Source organism: Aedes albopictus, chromosome 1, assembly GCF_035046485.1.
Source record: "Aedes albopictus strain Foshan chromosome 1, AalbF5, whole genome shotgun sequence".
NCBI lineage: Eukaryota > Metazoa > Arthropoda > Insecta > Diptera > Culicidae > Aedes > Aedes albopictus.
In genome coordinates, this window is record NC_085136.1 from 325,996,909 (window position 1) to 326,021,028 (window position 24,120).

At 41.6% G+C, this 24,120-nt stretch overlaps 1 protein-coding gene across 9 annotated transcripts in view; it reads left to right on the plus strand.

The window, feature by feature from the left end:
• Positions 1-24,120, plus strand: part of LOC109416065 (uncharacterized) — a 236,280-nt gene that overhangs the window by 144,077 nt on the left and 68,083 nt on the right. For all 9 annotated transcript variants that reach the window (XM_062847266.1, XM_062847269.1, XM_062847262.1 and 6 more), the window contains exons 3-5: positions 105-482; positions 13,237-14,139; positions 14,234-14,276. In XM_062847266.1, coding sequence (XP_062703250.1) covers positions 105-482; positions 13,237-14,139; positions 14,234-14,276 — 1,324 coding nt within the window. The remainder of the gene's footprint in view (positions 1-104; positions 483-13,236; positions 14,140-14,233; positions 14,277-24,120) is intronic.

The window sequence follows — 24,120 nt, forward strand, 5'->3', positions numbered from 1 at the left end:
CCAACGGCTCAAGCATAATCACATTATTCACATACATGTGTTGCATTGTTAAAAATAAAACAAACAGCTACTAAAACATTACTTCTTTCTATATTCCCTTCCAGGCTGAAATCTCCGAGGTATTTGCGCAACTGGAAGCTTCCAAGAGGGCGGATGGCAACGGTTCTGCCGCCATACTCAATTTCGGAAACGGCGACTCTGCCGCCACCCCTGTTGCAGCTGATGGTGGCGTCGACGAAGACGACAACGTTAACCACCATAGATCCACCCGAAGGAGTCCGGCCAATAATGGGGGTACCAGTAACAAGAACACCGGTAGCAGTATCCGTGACAGCAATTACAACACCAAAGCCAGCCGGTGCCAAAATGTGGCCTGCATCGGCGATACCGTGGACAGCGTCGGGTTGGAGACGACCGAGCGGCTGCTGAGGGATATTGTCGCCTCGCTTCCCCGGCAGCAGCAGCAGCAACTACTGCAACAGGTGGGTGGTTTGTAACAGATTGGGATTGGCTTGTAAACAGTGGGTATGGTTTGCGTTGTTGGCTGTTTCCAATCCACTGTATTCTCACTTGAAAAGGTATTTTTGGAAGCCGGAATTTTTCCAAGCGTTATTATGAAACTTTTTCAACGTTTTTCTGTTGTTTTGGTGCTCATAATCAGCATAAAAAGGGTAGAATATCATGCAGAATATTTTTTCTGGATGTCCTAGATCATCCAAACTATTCTGGAGTTTAGATCCTAAAGTCTACGGATGTAACGGTATCTTCTTTCATTATACAAAGCTACGATTTATTATCTATTATGTCCAGTAAGACTTCTGAAAGTTCAAAAGACTGGATCAGATCAGTCGGGGAATCCTAGGTCATCCAAACTGTTCTTGAGTTTAGATCCTTAAGTCTACGAATGTAACGGTAACTTCTTTCATTATACAAAGCTACGATTTATAATCTATTATGCCCAGTAAGTCTTCTGAAAGTTCAATAAACTGGATCAGGTCAGTCGGGAAATCCTAGGACATCCAAACTGTTCTTGAGTTTAGGTCCTAAAGTCTACGGGTGTAACAGTTACTTCTTTCATCATACAAAGCTACTATTTGTAATCTATCATGTCCAGTTTATCATGTCATGTTTTATGAACTAAGCTTCATAACAGTAAGGAAGCCCAATACATCCCAAAAATATATAACAACGCTAATTGTTTCTCCAACTACTTGTAAGTATAGTGGATTATATAACACTACTTAACGTCGTGGCAAAAGCTATTATCACAAGTGAAGACCTGAAGTTATGGTCTAAGGAGTAGTGTTGTAGATCTGAAATATCTCAAAACTATCTTGAAATGACTCAGATTACAGATTACAGTTTAAAGTTAATTGTTAGAATAACTTCTACTACTACTATCAAGAACCGAACTTCAGGATAGTTTGGACGACTCCCAATGTCCCAAAAGTTCATAATAATATATAGTAGACTTCAGGTTGGTCCAGTCACCGCGATTGATAATGAAACGTTACTTAGCATGTCACATACAGCCGATGTTATGAATGTAGACCTGAAGTTCTGAACTCCAAGGTAGTTTGGCTGACCTGGAACATTCCCATGGTGTCTCTAAATGACATTTGAGATTTCAAGAGCTTCACGGATCTCAGCAGAATCTGCTATGCTATTATTTATGGTGAAAACACATCAAGTTTTGTGGAGCGGACCTGGTGTGATGGTTAGAACACTTGACTATCACGCCGAGGACCTGAGATCGAATCCCACTCCGACAAACTCACAAAATGTGAGTTCTTCCTTCGGAAGGGAAGTAAAACGTGGGTCCCGAGATGAAATAGCCTAGGGCTAAAAATCTCGTTAATACAGATAAAAAAAAACATCAAGTTTTACTTATGGATTTGAAAGATTTCAGTATTGAACAGTTTGGTTTGGACGAACCTGAACGTCCCAAAGGTTTATAATGAACAAGTAGACTTCAGATTGGTCATGTAACCACGGATAAATATGCAACGTTACTTAATATAGCAGATACGGCTGTTGTTACGAGTGTAGATCTGAAGTCCCGAACTCCAAGGTAGCTTGGCTGACCTAGCATATCCCTGTAGTGTCTCTAAATGGGATTTGAGATTTCAAGACATTCGCTAATCCCAGCAGACTATGCAAAATTATTATGTATGGCGAAAACACATAAAGTCTTTCTTGTAGATATGAAGGACTTCATTATAGAACAGTTTGGACGATCCTGAATATCCCAAGGGTTTGTAATAAGCTAGTAGACTTCTGATTACTCCAATTACCGCGGTTGATTATGCAACGTTACTCAGTATAACAGATATGGCTCTTGTTACGAGTGTAGACCTGAAGTCCTGAACTCCAAGGTAGTTTGGCTGACCTGGAATATCCCTATAGTGTCTTTAAATGACATTGTAGGTGTCAAGAGCTTCACGGATCCCAGTAGGTTATGCAATGCTATTATTTGTGTCGAAAATACATAACATTATTCTTGTAGACTTGAAGGATTTCACTACAGGAAAGTTTGGAACACCTAGAACATCCCAGAATATGAAACACCTCTTGATATTCTTGGCAAAGGTTAAATGAGTACCTGTAAACCACATCCAAGTTCAGCTTTTAGATCAACTAGTATGTCAATTATTTCGTTATTCCAAACTTCATGGTGTTCAGGATGTTCTAGGTTGTCAATAAAGCCCTATATATAAATATGTCCATTTTTCCCTTATACAGGACTCAATTTGCAGCAACTATGCCGAAGACAGTATTCTGTTTTATCGAGTGGGTGAATTTATACAGCAGTTTCTATGTTCGGCTCTAAAGGGTCAAAAATATCCAAGAACTTCCTGGAGTTTAGGCCATCTGATCTACAAGCGTAATCAATGATCTATTGGAGCATTATCAATGAAATTTATGCTTACACAGCCTCATGTTGCTATGTGTTGTCAAATAGTGATTTCGTTGTCAGTTTGAGGATCTCAAAAAGCTTCCTTGCGTATTGGTCATCGCCGGATCTACCAATGATTCTTTAAGGGTCTCCAAGAACTCCCTTGAGTATAGGTCATCGAATCTACGATGGCCACTAGTTGTATCTAAGAGCATTGAGAATGAGGTTTATACTCACACAGCCCCAGGCATCTATGTTCTATCAAGTGGTGGGTTCTATGATTGTATAGGACTATGTGAGTATCTGAGAACTCCCTGGAGTTAAGACCATCTGATCTACAAGTGTAATCAGTGATCTATTTGAGCATTATGATTGAAATTTATGCTTACACATACAGCCTCATGTAGCTATGTGCTATCAAGTGGTGAGTTCATAGTCTGTTTGAGGATCTTCAAGAACTTCCTTGGGTATAGGTCATCGGATCTACTAACGTATTTGGTTGTCTCTAAGAGAAGAGAGTGGATAACTGACACTGAGGAAGATTACAAGTGGTAGTCGAAATACGCGTATCTGTCAAAGGATAAGCAACATAGGGCGGAATTAAAAGGTACGAAACTGATTACACTCATTCAAAGAGGGTATTCTGCTTAGAGGGTTCGAAAAGTCGGTACAAGATGTCTCTAAGAGATTTACGCAATAGAGGAAAAGTTAAATGGGCTACTATATTCCCCTGAAACCGCTCTGAAGACCATTGAGATGCCATGAAACGCTTTGAAACGCCTCTAGAACCCCCATGAAATCTTCATGAAATTTACCTGAGAGCCTCTGAACTCCCCTGAAACCACTCTGAAACCTCCTGAAATTCCCTGAAACGCCCTGAAACGCTTAGAAATGCCTTGAAACGCCTCTTAAACCGCTATGAAACCTGCGAGAGATTCACCTGCGAGCCTCTGAAGCACTTAAAAACCTTCCTAAAACCTCCTGGGAACCTTGCAACACATTAAAAACCCCTGAAATGTCTTGATACGCTTTGAAACGCCTCTTAAACCCCTATAAAACCTTCATGGAATTCACATGAGAGCTTTGAAAGCCCCCTAAAACCTCTGTGAAATCCCCTGAAACGCCCTGAAACGCATTGAAATGCCTTGAATCGCTTTGAAACGCCTCTGAAACCCCCATGAAACCTCCGTGAAGTTCACCAGCGAGCCTCTAAAGCACCTTGTAGGCCCCTAACCTTCTGAAACGCATTAAAACACCCTGAAACGCCTTGACACGCTTTGAAATGCCTCAAAACCCCTTTGAAACCTCCGTCAAATTTACCTCAGAGCCTGCGAAACCTCCTGAAACGCGTTGAAACGCCTCTGAAATCCATATAAAGTCTCCGTGAAATTTACCTGACCGCCTCTGAAACCCCCTAAAATCCCTGAGAAACCTCCTGAAACACATTAAAACGCCTTGGAACGCTTTGAAACGCCTCTGAAACTCTCATGAAACTTCCGTGAAATTCACCTGCGAGTCACTTAAGCTCCCTAAATTTCATCTGAAACCTTCTGAAATGCACTGAAACGCATTGAAACGCTTTGAAAGGCCTCTGAAACCCCCATGAAACCTCCGTGAAATGCACCTGCGAGCCTCTGAAGCCCAATGAACACCTCTGAAACACAAATGAAATCCATGTGAAACTCACCTGCAAGCCTCTGAAAACTCCTGAAACGCCTTCCAAGGCCCTGAAACGCTTTGAAACGCTTTGAAACGCCTCTAAAACTCCTGTGAAGTTCACCTGAGAGCATATGAAGCCCCCTAAAAGCCCTCTGAAACCTCCTAAAACGTCCTGAAATGCTCTGAAACGCCTGGAAACGCCTCTGACCTTCCCTTAAAACTCTCTTGTAATCTTCAGCCCATCCCCCCTTTCATCTGAAAGCCTTGACACCCTCCCCTTTGCATCTGCAAGTCACTTGCCCTTCTCAAACTTCTTTGCAACCTTGAAATCCACTTAGGTAATGAATCCATTTAGGTAAAAATTCTATTTAGGCAATCCCGACTCGTTACCTAAATGGAGGTCCGGGTGTACATAGATAAGAAACCTCAGAAATGCGCAAAGCATCCGTCGGGGAAGGAGCTACCAGACTGCGCTCGTAAGGCAATAAGGTTTTTAACCCCGAAAGTGAAGGGTAGTAACACCAGCTAGTCATACTCCGGCCAGGCGTCTTAGAAAACTGGGAAGAGTAGGCCTTAAAAGGCCGGTCCGTCCCGACTCGAAGGTAGCTGGGAGCTGTGACCGTTGATAGGTCCTCAGCCACCACAGGTTAGACTGGGTCAGGGCGAGGATGTCCCATGGACCCTAGTGTACAGGAAAAAGAAAAGGGAGAAGAAGTCGGGAAAACAGGCGTAGGGCTACAAAGTAACTTAACTCCAACGCCGAGCGTATAGTAGAGCACCACCTTCGTCGGTCTTGGGCGATGTTCCTCCTGTTTCCAGATCTTCTTCAGTCATGCAGCCAGCGCGTTCGCGGCCACCCACGAAATCACCCACCTCTACATGTTTCCCAATATTCAGTGTTTTCTTTTATCCGACACTCACACTACGTGTCCAGCCCACTGAAGTCTGTCGTATTTTATACGTTTCACAATATTCGCAACTGGTACAACTCGTGATTCATGCGTCTGCGCCACACTCCATTTTCTTGTTTCCCACTGAGAATTGTCCGCAGCACTTTGCGCTCAAAATATTCGAAAGTTTTTCGGTCTACCTCCTTTAACATCCACGCCTTTCGTTGGCGTTTTCAAGTCACAAGTGTTCCAAGATAAACAAATTCTTCTACAACTTCAAATCTCCATTAACCACTACTACAGCACTAACACCACTAGGCCTGCCTCTGTCTCTACCTGCTGTCATGTACTTCATCTTGGTAAAGTTAATCGTCAAGCCTATCCTCGCTTTCTTTAGAGGCAGCTTCTGCTTTCCTCTTCTTCTTAATTTTTTCTGGCAAACTAGCACTGTTCGGCGCCAGTTGTGTTTTTGTGTCTGCTGGGTCGAGTGGCTTAGCCTTAAATTCTGACGCCCAGGGATGTAGCCACCACACATGGGCCGGGACCTATGGCTTTACTCCCTATTCGAGGGAAGTCGTGATCGAATATTTTTGTCTCAGAAATACAGTCGGCGTCGCCTACGATTGAACCTAGACCGACTGGGGTGAGAGGCTGCTTTCCGCCACTGCCATATGATCGACGCCGATGAGATCAATATCGTCCGCAAAGCCGAGGGGCATGTGCAACCGTGAATGATAGTGCCATTCCTCTGTACGCCAGACCTCCTTTAATCGCTTCTTCGAGTGCACCCTGATTCAATCCAAGGTCACAAACGAGGTAGATACTTCGTCTGCGATCTGAAGACTTGATTTTGATCCATCCAGCGTTGCGCGGATCAGCCTAATAAGTTTCGCCGGAAAACCATGTTCTGACATTATCAGCCAAAGCTCATTTCTTTTCACTGAATCGTACGCCGCTTTTAAATCCATGAGCAGATGGTGAGTCTGCAAGTTATATTAAGTATTGAAATTAATCTAGGATCGTCCGCAGGTTGAACATTAGATCCGTCGTTGATCGGTCTGAAAGCCAGCCTGCTATACGCCGACGAAGGACTCCTCAAGATGGCTCAGACTGTTGAACAGGACACGGTACAGTATCTTATATGTCGAATTTAAAAGGGTAATCTATCTGTAATTGGTACACTCTAGTTTGTGCCCTTTCTTATCCAGCTTTTTACGCTAACGTGAGGGGTGATTCTAATATGACATTTCTTGCCGACAACTGAATTTCAGTTCAATGGTATCACAGTAGACTGTTTGATATTTTGTTGATGAATGTGTCAAAAATTTTCACTGGATCTGTTTCGCAATAACAGCGATCTCCGCGTATTTCGAAATGGTGTTTTATGTTTGTTGTTTAATTAATGCAGTATTTATTTCGTTATAGGTCAACTTCCAGCAGGTTTAGCTTAATAAAATTGAAAGTTAGAGAGCTCAAATTAGCTGAATTCAACTAGGGAAATTCTGCAAACTGTTACGAACTTTGATTTAAAGGCTCACCATTTTCAATGCTTGTGATTTCGCAGTTTGATAGCTATCTTACAAATGACAGGTTTTTCTTTTGGATAGATTAATTGGAATTAAGTTACAAACTAAAGAAAACGCTCTCATAAGGACCCAAACGGCGTTTTATTATCAGAAGAATTAGTTTTCTTAGCTTGCTCGACAATAAATTGTTGCTACGCAAATATTGGCAAATGGCTCTCGATTCCGACCCTAACCATGCGCATATTTTTTTAAGACAACATTCTGCTTTATTTGATTTCATTAAACGTACACATAAGTTTAGGTATTTATTCACAAGACACCAGTAAATGGAGAAGTCAAGATACAACGGGAAAAAAATATTCTTCAGCTTTGTTCTTATTTTTTTTTTTCATCTCATCCAATGTCAGTGAAATATCCTTTTGCAGTCGTCATAAAAATAATCAAAAACTAGACTCATTTTCCCTAAAAATATGAAATATGTACCTACCTGTTTAAAATACGCAGAACATAAATGTGGTTGATGCAAAACAGATTCAGTGAAAAAGTTTGACATTTCCATCAACAAACTCTGAAATAGCCTACTACGACCGCATTGAACTGAAATTAAGTTGTCGGCAAGAAACGTCATATTCGAATCACCCCTCACGTTAGCGTAAAAAGCTGGATAGATTGGGCATATGACATAGCTGCTCAATTCCGTGCTAAGAAGTTCGACCGGGATCACGGCCTTCCCAGCAGCCATGCTGTTTTTCAGCTCATTAAGGGCCTTCTTAACCTCATCCAGTGTTGGTGGTTCCACTGCTTGACCGTCATCCATTATGGTAATTCTGTTCCAGGGTGCTCCTCTACTGCTATCATTCAACAAATCTTCGAAGTGCTCCTTCCACCTGGCTGCCACCATTGTTTTGTTTGTCAGAAAATTTCCTTCCCGGTCATAATTGCCCATGGCAGGCACTGGCGCAGTCTTGTGCCGCGCACCATTGACAGTTTCATAAAGCCTCCGCATAACGTTCCTGTCCATGCCGAGGGCTGCACAATGGTGATTCGTGAAAGAGAGCGTCCAACATAGCTCTGGTCTTCACAAGTTCCTACCTCATGCTTCTACAGGTCAAGCGATAGCAAAGACTGCCAGCTTAGCCTTGTGTGTTGAGCTGGTAGTGCAGCCTAGGCACTTTTGTCTTTCTGACTTCAGCTTGATTGGGGAGGTACGTCCCAAGCGTCTGTTCACCAAGAAGATGCAGCTCAATCATCATCTGTTCTAGCATCTAGCGGTTGAGTATGAAATACTGTATCGCATTCCAAATACTGTAGGGCTATTCCTAAGAAGGCAGCCGCTTCAACGCGATGTAGATATGCAGCGCGGCCCCGCTAAGGTAACCTGCTAACCAGGCACACAGGCGCTATGTGACGATTGCTCTCCACCACACTTTCCACCTTCCATGCCATTCTTCTCGACCACCTAGATATGTTACTTGATCTAGCCCAGGGGACTGTTATGGTCCTCTTGTTTTCTTACCCAGCATTGAAACTATGCTGCTGAGTTAAAAGATAGGTTGTCAACCTGAGCCTCACGCTTGAGCCGCAGTTATGTTGGCTACGAAAACATTGCATTGGTAGGATAGGGATGTCAATTCCTTGGTCTAGACACATCAGGCCTTCAATTCCAGGACATCCCCTCTACCACGGAAAAAAGTCGCTTCTTCCAGCTCGCCTCCATCCGACCGGGAACACTGATTTTTCGAGATAGGTACGGAAGATGCCCTCTACCTGATCCCGCCCTACACTTAATGCTTACTACCGTGGTCCCTCGGACTAGCTCTGGGACTCAAACTCCGAGCTACCGATCCCATAAACGGGATCGACATGTAGGACCATGATGTACCATAGCCAACTCAATACGAACACAACGTTGGCATAACTTCGGACCATTACTGGGCGGTCTTCGAGTTTCTTGGACTGGCCAGTTGTAGTACTGACACCCGGAATGGATACCGTCATGGAAACTAATCTAGAATTTGCGGCAATATTTGCAATTTTCAATTTCCAGAACAGTTTTCAATTTCCAGACACTCCGATCGTTCAACTGTCCATATAACTTTTCCGCTTTTTCAAAACCTGCGCAGAGCACTCGACATACGGATTCGATGCTTCTCGATCGTACGCATGGATACACGGGACTTACTTTTGGGATCGGTAGAAGGATTCGGTGCAGTTCTTCGACCAACGAAACTTCGCTCTCCACTCTTTAACCAGGGTTTCAGCGATCTCAACCTGTTAGGGGTGTTAGGATCGAGATAGCTCCAACATAAGTAAAGACCTGAGAACGGCCCTGTAGCGATTTCACAAGCCGATGGACGATGCCAAGCAGGATCACAAAATACTCGTAAAGACTGCAGCAGCGGGAACCGGTGTAAGTAAAGGTTATGAAGTCTACCCAGATGAAGGGCTTCGCTTTCACAGGAAGTTCAACAAGTGTGACGATGCGACTGCTTTATCACGGGCACTCGCAGAAGCGGGTGAGGAGCTGTCAGCGGTGCCCGCAAGGCCAGAAGGATACCCCGAAGGTAGGCAGAATGCCGGCAAGTCGGACCCCAGCCAGGCGTCCTGGAAATCCAGGGAAGGGTGGGCCTTAAAAGGCGATACAAAGCGACGCCAAGCTTGTGGATCTGAAAGAGCAGACGTACGCAGTATCAGACGTACTCGTGTGGGTGAAATGATCCTAGAGCTGAAGCGCAACAAGGAACGCAAGGGCACCGCCTACCGAAGTCTGGCTGAAGAGATCCTTGACGAAGTGATCGAGGTGAGGACTCTGACAGCAGAGTCGACTCAGAAGGTGAAGATCTTAAACGAGGTCACCGAAGTGGAAGAGCTTGTCACGGCACTGCGGCAACAGTGCAGGTGGCTAACACAGCTGGCTACGGATGGGGGCACAAGTAGCCTTGGTTCAGATAGCTGTGGCGGACGTTAACAAGTCCGTTAAAGTAGGTAAGGTCGGTGGTCTGGTCAGTATGCCATCTGACCTTTCACGAATTGTCGGAGCTTGGTTTCAGGTGTCCGCAACCAGGACAAAAAGTCATGGGACTGCAAAGGGGTCCTGACAAAAGGAGAATACCATAAGGCACAAGGCTGCACGAGTCCATCATTTATCTTATTTGTACCACAGAATCCGTGAACAACAGGCACCCAATGGATGGTTCAAGGTGTCAGGCCTTCAAGAAAGCCGGAGTGAATAAAGTCACAGTGGATATCGCCATTGTAGTGGATCCATACCGAGTACCCGCCGGCAACGGCAATTGGGTCGAGGATGGGTCCAGAAAAATGGTCGCGATAGGGGCGATGGGTAAATACCCCGTCCATGAGTTGGTGTTTACCACCTATGAGGGCCTCGTGGTTGCCAAAGTAAACGGGGTCTTCTTCTGTAGCTGTTATGCGCCTCCGCGGTAGCCGATCAAGTAGTTCACGCATATGCTACACCGCATGACGACCGTGCTAACGGGGCGAAGACCGGTCGTAATAGCGGGTAACTTTAATACCTGGACCGTGGAATCTGGAAGCCGTTTCACGAACCAGCGGGGTTAGATCCTACTGGAGACACTGGCCATACTAGATGTCGACCTGGCTAATGTCGCTACTAAGAGTACCCTCAGTCGGATCGGATCGGAGTCGATTATTGATGTTAGCTAGACGATAGCTACACTCACAACGATCACCTGGCGGTTCGCTACAGTATCGACTACAACAACATCAGGCAGCGGGTAGATGAAGAGGCGGCTTGGCCAAGGACTACTTAGCCCTCGTAGGTGGAACACATCATACTTCGACGAAGGCGTATTATTAGGGAGGCGCTCCGTGAACGAAACCTACGTGCGTACAATGCGACTATGCCTAGGCGAGTTCACCCTAGAAATGGGAGTCCATCGGCATACTGGTGGACTCAAGCGATTCCGGACCTGCGCCGCGCCTGCCTACGGGCTGAGCGGCGGATGTAGTGCGCACCATCTGAGGAAGAGCGAAACGAACAGCGAGTGGTGTTCGCTTCTGTAAAAGCCGCACTGAAGACCGTGATAAGGGCAGGCAAAAGGCCTCCTTCGAGAAACTCTGTCAGAGTGCGTCGGATGGCTGGAGACTACGGCTGACGATGAGGAGCGAGTCATGGATGAGGAACTTGAGGGAATAGTCCCTTAGCGTAGGTAAGACCCTAGGTCCGAAAGGAGTTTATTACGAAAAAATAATGAAGCACTACAAATGCACATTAAAATATAACATATTGGAGTGGAACACTATAAATGCGTAATAAATTAGGACATTACATTTGGACGAATACAACACAGAACATATATTTTGCCCTGTTACCCTATTGGATAACAATTTCCGAATGACAGGATGACGAGGTTTCATAAATGTTGTTGGTCCATCAGTCAATCCTGTAATCGTATTTTCTCTGGCAAGTTGCCTTTTGTTCGCAGCATTAGTTGCTTTCATAGCTTGAGTTTTGTCTAGGAATTTCTAATCCTAAGGGGGCATCCCGATTCGGGTTTCATCACTAGAGTTCTATTACTTGATGTCTGTGCCAGGGAAAGGTTTACACCGCTAGTACTTAATCGCGGCCCGAAATGGCCTGAATGTTGGCAATCGGAATAGGATTGCAGGCCTCCATTCGACCAGAGCCATATAAATGTGCATTAAATTTCGGAAAACGTTTACAAGTTAAAATAATACATTTAACACAAAAATAAAACTTGTAATAAGTTCTGAGCCTGGCCTAAAAAGAAGCTATTGCACATAACCCCGGGATGCTCAGGCCTGTTACGCAAAAATGCCTACAGGAGGAAGTGTTCGCAAAGGTTTGGAAGCGGCAGAGCCTGGTACAGTTGCCAAAGGCGTGATCCAGAGACCTGAGACCCGTCGGCATATAGACCAACATGCTTGATCGACAAGGCGGGGAAGGTGCTCGAAAAAATCATCTTCAACAGACTGTTGAGACACGCCGAGAAATAAATGGTCTCTCGAGCAACCATTCGGCTTCCGGAAGGAGAGGTCGATCGTAGACGCTATCCTACTACTACTACTACTTTATGGCTCGACGTTCGCATTGGAACTAGGCCTACCTCGCTTCAACTAAGTGTTCTTCTAGCACTTCCACAGTTATTAATTGAAGGGCTTGCATTTCAAGGTGTACCAAGGATGTTTCCGGAGTCCCTCTGAAATGCTCCTGGGAGAGACGAACCAGCCAAGGGCTGAAAGTCTCTTTAACCCTAAAAGGGATACCTTCATGGCCTCAGTTTCGTCACCTCGCTGAGTGTGTTCCATCAAAGACGAGCTCTGAAAGACGCCTGGGGTCCAATGGACCCCAGGTATCCCTTTTAGGGTTAATAAAGACAAATCAATCAATCAATGCTCCTGGTTTCCTTGAAACTCCTCCTCTATAACAAATCTAAAACTGCCTAAAACCCCCTGGAACCACGCTGAACCTCTTCCAAAGTTCCAAGGAACCCCGTCATTTTAGGCTCTCCTGAAACTCTTGGAAATCAACTCAAACTCCTTGGAGCAAACCTGTTCTGGCGAACTAGGCTCCGTCATTCAAAACACTAACGTTATTTACCACAAAACTCCTCTCTGTTTTAATTTAATTTAAGGATCCCCACTCCATGGCATGAAAAGCGATTCCAGTGTGCATTTAAATATGCATTGTACAGTTCGTTACTAGTACATAGTGACGGTATAAAATCTTGAGCTACAGTTGTCAATCTTGACGAACTCGATTATCCGAAGTCACGATTTTAAAATTAAAAAGAACGATCCCTAACTACTGCCACATAATGGTAAAATTTAAAACATCATTGCATGCCTGACATGCACAAATTTCTTTTGATACCTCAATCAGCTTCAGCAATAATTCCCTAAAGAAACTTTTTACAAGAGTCACCAAGTAGTCACACCCCAATCATTTTTACATTCAACAATACGATCTCCTACAATTATTGAAAGCATCTCCCTCGAGGCAAGGAAATGGAAATGACAAACAAACAGCTCCATCAAAACTGCCCGTCCATATTACTAGTGCTCACTAGACTAGTGCGGCCAATGACATAGGTACATACGCGCAGAATTTATTCCGATACACATGATGAAGAGTACAACGCGCAAACTAATTACACCCCATTCAAGCCATCCCACAGAGCGTTGAGCGGCGCAATGAGTGTGCACAAAAACACTGCCAAAGCCTCATTAAGAACACATTTCCTAATTCAATTTATTCCGCCAGCCTGTCTCATCGCCGCAGCAGCAGCAACAACATCAACAGCAAACCTATCCCAGCTCGCGAGAGCGGAACAACAATGGTGCTTTTGAATCATCGGCAGCGGCAGCGGCGGCGTCGGCGACGGCCCGGCTCGGCTGCGGTGATCCCACGTTCATCATCAACGCCGGCAGCGATCCTCCTCATCATCATCAGCATCAGCATCAGCATCATGAGCTGGTGTTGAAGATCGACGAAGATCACGACCACGATAAGCCACAGCCGCAGCCAGAGTCGGAGAAACGTTCCCAGCGATTCTTCAACCACGGCTCATCTCCCAGCAGTCGACTGCTCACGGTTGGTGCTACCGACAATAGTCAATCGTCGGATTATGAAAACAACACCTGCAGCAGTAGTCGGGAGCTGCAGGACAGCTTGTCCGACGACATGAGCCTGCTGGAGGAACTCAGCGTGTACGATAGTCACGAACACGACGAGGATTGCTCCGACGGCAAAGAGCAGGAAACGTCCTCCCCGCGGCAGCAGTTTCCAACGGCACCGCAGCCGAACCTGCACCATCCCCAGCGGAGGTCACCGCAGAACCGCCTGGTCCAGCAGCAGCCACCGGCGGACAAGCTGATGAAAACCAGTACAAATAGTCTACCTGCCACCAGTCGCAACCACAGTCTCCACCATAGGTTTAGAAATCACCAGAACGTAATCGATGCCAAAAGACGACAGTTTTTCCTGCCGCTGGAGCAGGAACCGTTCCAGCAGTCGGCCAAGTCCAACATCACCGAGCTGCCGTCGCCGAGCAGCACCTCGCTGCACAGCGGCTACAACCATCTGATACTGGAGGATTTGGGCACCAAGAGCAGCTCGGCGCCACTGCTGATGAAGAACGAGGAAGCGGAGCTTGGTGAACGGAGGGTGAGTTGGGTGGGGTTGTGGGGGGTTTTGCTTTTTTGGCGGAAATAATTGGCTTATTGTGGAATATGTTTTCTTGTTTTTGTTCTCGTTTCAGAACTTGAGATACTCACGGTCGCAAAGTGACAGGCACCTGGCAGGTGAGTTGATTCACATTTGGATGCATGTTTGTGTTCAAATGCAATTCTTCATGCTTACGCGTTCAATTATTATTCCCATCACCGAATTTATTTATTTTCTTATTTATTGTAAACAACCGCAGTTTGAACGATCTAGCTCGAAAATGGTGGGTATGCGGTGTCTATCATATATGGTAGAAGAATATTGCTTACGCATGTTTCAGTTATTGTTAATGGATTAACAGGAATTGTCTGTCGTCAAAATGTATTCTGTACTGCTATCATGGATTGCGATGTCTTTACTCATACATTTTTATATAGGGTATATGTACCATTCCTTGGCCTAATTTGCAAGCCGCCTTGACAATTTTGACCATAACTCATGAATTAATAGCACTAGAAATAATATGTCGACCCTATTACACAGTCTAGGCAATGCATGTTTCACCAATTGGAAGTAAACTTACGTAAATATTCAAGATTTTACTTAATTAAGTTGAAAACATTCGATGCGATGGTATGCAACGTTGGTCTATGGTACAAAAATTGGCATATTAGTGGATACAACGTTGGCCTATTGCTATCCATGCACTAGAATCACTAATTATCTCATTTTTTCAATATTTCTGCTGAAGTATTATCTCTGTTTATTCACCAATCTTACTTTTAAATTATATTTTCGGAGCCAAATTTTCAAAAACTATAAATAAATCACTTCAACTAAAGTTCTTTCTTAATTTAGTAACGAAAACAACGCAACCCTATTATTGTGTTATATTTTTAAGTCACCGAACACAAAATCTTTCTTCCTGTTTGTTTTTTCTGGTTCTTACGCCAAAAATGCTGTTGACGTCTTTTTATCGCTGGTTTTGACGTCACTTTACTGATGGGCCAAGATTTGGGTACATAGTGAAAAAAATGTCCTCAATATTCGGCCCACATTCAATTTGTAAAATAGTTATTATTCGTTGAAAACAAATACACAAGTTCAAAATAGCGTCTTTGACCGTCGCATCAAATGTTCAGTTATTGAAAAGTCAATTCGAAATGTTTCAGAATCATGCCATTTATGATCATGTGTATAGACTACGCACTAAGCCGAAGAATCATGGCGTCTACAAAAGCTAAATTAAGTGACATTTTTATTCAATTTTAATGTTCCAAAGTGCTAAAATTGAAACGAAATGTTACAGTTGTTTGGCGCATAGCTTTTCCGATATCCAGATATGCGTGTTTGTTTGAGTTTTTGGTTTACATTGAGATAGGCCGAACGAGGGGACTATGCCAACGAAGCATCCCGATACCCTACTGCATTATTACTGTACAATGAAATCAGACAGCATTGTCCTCTGAAATGAATAGTATTTTTTTATATTACTTTATTAACTAGTCTGAACCAGTAACAAAAGTTCAAGTTCAAGTTTCCTGGACGGTTTATCATGCGACATTACTCCGTGAGCTGTAACCAATAAATCAGTTAGTTATTATGTAGTTGATAAACAATAATGTTTGAAGATTTACATCATGTTACACCTCGCATACATCAGGCACTAAGAACCTCCATCCATTATGTGCGCATACAAATATTATTACAAAATATCAGTATTGCTAGATCACTCACCATATGAAAGCTAGGGCTCTAATCTTTCATTTGGTGCTACACTGGTTCAAACTTTTTTATCGTCAAGAATGTCCGAGTTATATTTCTGATCGGTTCGAGATCTTGGAAAATTACTTTGTATTTCTCATCTATGTCTGACATACCCTTGCTCCTTTGCAACATATTTCACCATACCTTATGACTCGTCACATAAACAAAGACTTTTTTCGACTCACTCAAAGTGCAAATTTTTCGGTAATACCAATCCGTGTGGTCAATTATGAATTTCAAATAACTCAACGTACATATGTCCTCCTCCTCTTCTTGGCGTAACGTCCTCACTGGGACAAAGCCTGTTTCTCAGCATAGTGTTCAATGAGCACTTCCACAGTTTTTAACTGAGAGCTTCCTCTGCCAATGACCATTTTGCATGTGTATATCGTATGGCAGGCACGAAGATACTCTATGCCCAAGGAAGTCAAGGAAATTTCCTTTACGAAAAGATCCTGGACCGACCGGGAATCGAACCCGTCACCCTCAGCATGGTCATGCTGAATACCCGTGCGTTTACCGCCTCGGCTATATGGGCCCTAACGTACATATGTACAGATGGGTAAATTATTGGTTAAATTGGGAAAAAATCCACAGCTCAGGTGAGATTTGAACTCACGACCCTTATTCGCTAGACAAGTGCTTTACCAACTAAGCTACCGAGCCAATTAATGAACCGGCAACTTAGTTGTCATAAGGTTCAATTCTAATCTCATCGATCTATATCATCTTCCCCTAAACCGCAAATATAACCATCTCTATTGTACATATGTACGAAGAGCGAAAGTGATTTGTTTATTGTTTGAAACTGTTTGCCTATCGTACAGGCACCGCTTCCCCAACCACTTGTAGAGGAAGAACAATGCTACCTGGAAGGCGATCAAACGCGTCGTTCGCATTCTGTTTGATACGACGGATTTACCCATCTGTACATATGTACGTTGAGTTATTTGAAATTCATAAAAACTTTTTTTTCGTCTACATAAAGTAAAACTCATAGTAATCCTAAAAAAATATTTGAAGGAATTCAGTGCCAGAAGAATTTTGGGAGGAATGCTAGAAGACATTGCTTAAGGAATCACTGGAAAGTTAATTATAGAATCCTGAAAAAAACCCTGAAAGGAATCCTGAAAAAACACTAGAAAAATTCTAGAAAGGTTCGGAGAGAAATCCTGGAAGCTATCGTTGTAGTAATCCTGGAAGAAATCAGTGAACAAAGTCTATGTGGCATCGTCCAAGGAAGTCTGTAATAAATTCCTGAAGGAATCTCGGGAAAATCTTGGCAGAATTTTTAAAGGGATCTGGCGAACAGTTTGTGAAAGTATCCTAGAAGAATTACTCAATTACTGAATTATTACTGAAATAATCTTGAGAGGAATTCCTGAAGAAATCTTTGAAGATATCTCAGGAGAAATCTAGAAATCCCCGGATAAAATCCAGAAGGAATCTCTGAAGGAATATCGGGAGCAGTCCATGACGGTATCCCATGAAAATTTCATTTAAAAAATTACTGCAAGAATTTTGGAGGAATCCCTGAAAAATATTGGAAAAAATACTTAAAGTAATCCTCGAAGGAATCCTGGAATGGTTTCCAGGAGAAACCCCAAAGTATACCTGGGAAAAATAGATGCAAGAATCCCAGGAAGAACTCCGGGAGGAACTCTCGAACGAAATCACGGAAGAAATCACAGAAGAAATCTTTGAAGAAATCCCAGGGCCAATCAATGACGAATTGCCTGGAAGAACTCCCTTAAGATAATCCCTGAAAGAATCCCGAAAAAAATCCTGGAGGTTTCGCGGCCGACGTGAGTTTCGAAAGAAATCCTGGAAGGAATCCCTGGAGCAATCTCTAGAAGAATCCAAGAGAGATCCCAGAAAGAGTCCTTTATGAACTCCTGAAGGAATACAATAATGAATCCCGAGAGGAATTCCGGAGCGAATTTTGGAAGATTCTCTTAGGGAATCCTACGAGGCATCTGATGAAAACTTAGGAAGGATAATTCAAGGAATCCCAAGAGAAATCCGTGAAGGGATTTCATAAAATATTCCAGAAGAAGCCCCAGAAAACCAATGAAGCGATCTCGGGAGTGAAAACCTTCAAGAAATCCCTGACGACCCAGGCAACCGAGAATATCTAAATCAAATCTCATATCGATCATTTTTTGCTGTCATAGCTCGATGTGATTTTGATGTGTTATTTAAAAATTTAAAGAATATCGCACGAAGAACTCAAAGTGATATGGTATCAGTTTTTGTTCTTGTCGATATATCTGAAAATTTCTAGATAAGAACAAATTTAGCTCTTCTGCACGAAATAAAACACATACACCCATAGGGATGGCTCAATGTTAGTGAAATGCCAAGTGCCTCTTTCTGAGCTGGGGAAACGAAGAACCTCATGCTCTTGTTGCCATGATATTCACAACAGTGAGCGAGCCGCAGTTGAGTGGTAAGCATCGCCGCCTGTGAAACCTTAGGTCGTAGGTTCAATGCTGGATGTTGACATTTTTTTTTTCAAGAAAAAGGTCGACAAATTTTATCTGCTTTTGATTTGATCTTGTAATATCTAGACGAGCCATTATTTAGCACTTCTGCATACTAGATTTTGATATTATTTCTGTTATTTTACCTCTTATCTCAATCAAACAAAAACAAGTTTTTGTTCTTTAGTAATTTAATTATTAATAACTGAATGTGTTATTCATTAGATTTTCTCACCTACTCGGGTAAACACAAAAATTTTCAATGAAATCTCTCGATGTGTGTGTATATTTAATATGATTATCTCTGGGGAAATCTCAATAGGTATTCCGCCAAGAATCTCGGCAGTCATCCCTTTAGAAAGCCCGCATGTAAGTCTGGAGAGAATTTGAGAAAGAATTTCGGAGGACAATAATACATTTTGCGCTTTTACTGGCATTTTACCAGATTTGCAGAAGGCACGAAATGTTGCTAATTGAAAAATTGAGAGAAGAAATTTGTGGAAAAAATAACGTTCTAGTGGGATTAGGACCCACGACTCCGTATTCACTAGACCGACGCTTTAACCAACTAAGCCTCTGTTCTGTGTCTTAGTTGGTTAAAGGACTGGTCTGATTCTGCGGAATAGGGTAACGGTTGAATTTTGCACCCCTAGAGGACATTAGTTTGAATGTAGGTCAAAATCAAACAGATTAAGGGGGTGTTATATTTACATACTGTTAACGTTAGTATTGTCGTAAAAGCCTACACTTGCCGATAAAAATACCCACAAGGTCAATTCTGGCTGAAAATTAAACAAAAATGATTGATTTCTGAAGCACTGTTTTGGACCCCTCAATGCATTTTGGACCCTCTTCGGTATATATTTTGGACACCCGGTGTTTGAACCCATTTGAAACTCTTTTCGATGAAACTTCTACATGAATATGATGGATCACATTCTACTCACTTGATTGACAAAGGCTGATTAGAAGAACTTCACGAATTTAATGCGCTAGAACGATACACGTTTTTGTTTACATCTGCAACTTTCCTTAGCACCACATTCTCTTTTTGAAAACATATTGCGACACTCGCACGGATGACGAGATCGACAAAAAATTATTTCGCGACAAATAATGATATTTGCTATGAGAAAACGATTAACGGGCAGTAATTATTTAAAAAACGTTATGATATTCATATCAAGAGTTTTGATCATTTTCTTTTCTTCGGCACCCGAATTCTTTTTGAAATAAAGACCGGTATTAATCAAGTAAATCTTTTCGACACCACGGAGCACCTACCAATATTTTTACAGTTCTCATTTATTTTCGAACAGGGAATTAATTTTAAAGAAAAGAAGTGTCACGGTATAGGGTATTGGTTCCCTTCTTAAGCATGTGGCTCCCATTTTCATCCTGCGAAAAACAAAGGATTGAAGCGCTGTTTGTTTTGTTTCTTATTTTTGTATTTTTTGTTAGAAGTGAGCACCCATGAAAACAAAAAGAACGGAATCAATCGGTGCCGTAATCGCTTGTTTTCGAATAGGATGAATATGGGAGCGTGAGATTAATGATGGAACACATACCCTACTTGTTGAGGCTTCGCGGTGCACGATTTGAAAGCCCCTACTCCAGGAACTCCTTATTCTGTATCTTGAAATGATCCTATGGAATATTTTGCACGAGTTCCTTCAGGAATTTCTGTGGGAGTTAAGTCGGAAATTCCTCCAATTTTTTTCTGGAATTCTTCCAGAAATTTCTTATGAGTTTCTACTGGAATTACTCCTGAAGTTCTTTTGGAAATTTCTCCAGGACTCCTTTCGGTAACTCCAGCAGGCGCTCTCTATTAACTACGTAGACAAACTTCTGTCATCTTAGACCGCTCCCTCTTTGTAGAACTACATTTTTTTTATTCATGGAATTTGGTCGCAAAAGGGAGAGCCTGAGGGTACGTCCATAAATAACGTCATACAAAAACTTGGTGCTTCCTTTGAAAGCTCCTTCAGAAACTTCTTCAACAGATTCATTGGATAGTCCTCCAGGAGTTCCATTGGTTGATTATAGAATGGAATTCCATCGGCTGGTTTTAGAAAAAAGTTTCTTCGAGAGTCCATTTAAAAGTGCTTTCGGGGGTTTCTCCAAATATGGAAATTCATTCGTAGTTCGCGTCAAACTTTTCGTTGAAAATTCCTGCAGTAATTATTTGAATAGTTTTTCAGAGTTTGTTTAGGACATTTATCCATGAGTTCTTTAAGAAATACTGCCTGGAAATTATTCGGTAAATAATCTAGAAGCTCCTATTGGAGATTCTACAAGAATGTACTCGAAAAATCCTTGTTGAATTCCGTCAGCAGTCTCTCCAGAATTTCACCAATAGCTTTTTCATAAACTCCTCAGAATTCAAACAATACTCTAGAATATTGTTTGTGTTCCTTTGGAAATACTTTCTGGATTACCAATAACAATTTTTTTTGAATTTTTTGTATGCTATTGTGTATGCAAATTTCGCTCTTTCAATTTATACTACCAAAACCAAAATTGACACAATCTTCCTATCTTAACTGATTGAATAATGTTGAAATCTCCTAAAAGTTATTTCAAACTGTCAAAAAATTATCCCGAGTGTAATTCTATTTGTGCGTTCAGTGTGGCACTTCAATGAGGTTTTTTCGACAGTTCCAAATGACATTTAGGATATTTCAACATCCTTACATTAGCTAAAATAGGCAGATTGCATAAATACGATGAACTGGATGATACACATAAAAATAACATAATTTTTATGCGCTGAAGGCGGGTAAGCCTGATCAAAACCAGTTCTTAAAGAGTTTTCATAAATATTTCTCTTGAATTTCTTACGGAAAATTCTCTGGAAGTTGCTTCGGGTATTTTCTCAAAAATTTCAGAATTTTATTGTGAAAATGCTTCACGAATTGTATACGGGAATTTCTCGTGGAGTCTGGGAGCTCCACCATAAGTTCTTAAGGAATAAAAAAAAGAAAATCCCTTTTGAAATTTCTCTAACTTGCTTTACAACAAAAATTTCTCCGCAGTTCTTATGGGAAATCCTCCAGGAGTTCCTTCGGTAGCTTCTTCAGATATTATTAAGGAGATTCCTCCTGCAGTAAGTTATTTAGAAATGTCTCAAGCAGCTCTTTCGGAAAATTCTTCACGTGTTCCATCGGAAATTTCTCCCAGGGTTCTTTTGGAAAATCATTCAGGTATACCTTCGACAGTTTCTCCAAAAGTACCTAGAAATGCTTGGATTCAATTTTTCCCTGAGATGCCATGGGAATGTTACATTTCTTTTAGAATACATCCAGAAACTACTCCTGAAATTCCTCAAGGAATTTCTACATGAATTCCTGAAGAAACTTTGATTATATTTTCAGTCTATTTAACTTCTTGAGGAATTTGCTCAATAATTCTTGTAGAAGTTGAAGAAAGTCCCGGAAAAAAATCCAGAAAAAAAAACTTTATGGATAAATTCCCATCCAATTTTAAATGTTTCAGGTGAGAATCCGGAAGGCATTCCTAAAGAAATTTAAGAAAAAGAGCTGGAGGAATTTTTGAATTTGGCTCTAGGACATTTGGTCGAATGGACATTTGTGGAAGAAGAAGCATATGACATTTAGTCGAATGAACAATTCGTCGAATGGACATCTGGCCGAAAGGCACTAACTGATGAAAAGAGATTTAAGTGGAAAATAATATTATAGGTTTCGGTATCATAATTAATATGTTACATACTGAACTTATTTGGTTGAAAGTACGTTTGGTCGTGTAGCAATTTATTCGTATTTAATAACATTATACATTAAAAAGCAAATATTGTAGTGCAGTGTAGTTTTTGTTGGCATTGTTGAAGTATTTGATTTTCCATCCAAGATTTCTCCTTATTTTAAATCTCGGCTCTTTTTCAAGATTCATCATTTCATTGCGTTTTTGTGTAGAACATACTGGCACTTCTATCAAAGGTTTCTCCTTCTTTTTAACATATGCTGTTCTTTCAAGTTTGTTATTTGTACTGAGGGTGGACATTATGGTTGTGATTTTTTTGTAACAATGATTTTTTCTTCTTTTTAGCATGGGCTATTCTTTCAAGTTTCGTAGTTTTACTGTGTTTGAATGTTATAGCTGCTGTCTTTTTATCATGTTTTTTTCCTTCTTTGAAGCATAGGCTATTCTTTCACGTTGAATCATTTCATTGCGTTTTCCTGTACCAACTGCTGAATATTTCAGAAGAAATTTGTCCTTTTGAACACAAGCTGCTCATCCGCTTGGTATTTGGATCTTACTTTTTTATCAGAGATTTTTTCATCTTTTAAACATTGGCTCTTCTTTATCGCAGTGCTGTATTTGAACTGAACTTGAACCAAACAATAACTAAACGCGTTCAGTTTTACAAGAACGCAGTAGCCATTGAACCTGAGTATCAGTGCTTTTTGCTGATCAAGAAGGCTTTTCAGATTCCAATTCGGCTCTGAACTATGTATGTACTTTTTTATTTATATATATGTCATGAGAATAAACCGATCCGGTCATTCGACCAGATGTCCGTTCGACCAAACGTCATTCGACCAATTGTATTTCGACCAAATGTCAGAGATCCAAAAAACCTCTACAGAAACTCTAAAAGGAACTCCTGAAGGAATCTGGAAAGAAATTACGTCAAATCTGCTGGAGGAATTCCTGGAAAATTTCGAGAATAATATCATGAATAAAAATCAGTTATTATAGGGTATCGGGATGCTTCGTTGGCATAGTCCCCTCGTTCGGCATATCTTAACGTTAACCAAAAACTCAAACAAACACGCCGAACTGGATATCGGAAAAGCTTTGCGCCAAACACCTGTAACAATTCGTTTCAATTTTAGCACTTTGGAGTATTAAAATTGTATGAAAATGTCACTTTGTTTAGCTTTTGTAGACGCCATGATTCTTCGGCTTAGTGGGTAGTCTATACACATGATCATAAATGGCATGATTCTGGAATATTTCGAATTGCCATTTCAATAACTGAACATTTGATGCGACGGTCAAAGATGTTATTTTGAATTTGTATGTTTGTTTTTAACGAATAATAACTATTTTACAAGTTACATGTGGGCCGAATATTGAGGACATTTTTTTCACTATGTACCCAAATCTTGGCCCATCAGTAAAGTGACGTAAAAACACCGATAAAGTGACGCCAACAACATTGCTTGCGTAAGAACCAGAAAGAACGAACAGAAAGATAGATTTTGTGTGTGGTGACTGTAAAAATATAACACAATAATCGGGTTGCATTGTTTTCGTTACTAAAAAAGAAAGAACTTTAGTTTAAGTGATTTATTTATAGTTTTTTGAAAATTTGGCTCCGAAAATGTAATTTGAAAGTATGATTGGTGAACAAACAGAGATAATACCTCAGCAGAAATATTGAAAAAATGAGATAATAAGTGGTTCTAGTTCATGGAAAGCAATAGGCCAACGTTGTATCCACTAATAGGCCAATTTATGTACCATAGACCAACGTTGCATACCATCACATCGAATCCTTTCAACTTAGTTAAGTAAATTCTTGAATATTTACGTTAGTTTACTTCCAATTGATGAAACATGCATTGCCTAGAGTGCGTAATAGGGTCAACATATTATTCTAGTGCTATTAATTCATGAGTTATGGTCAAAATTGTCAAGGCGATTTGCAAATAGGCCAAGGAATGATCCATATACCCTAAATTCATCCGATGTTCATTTGGTA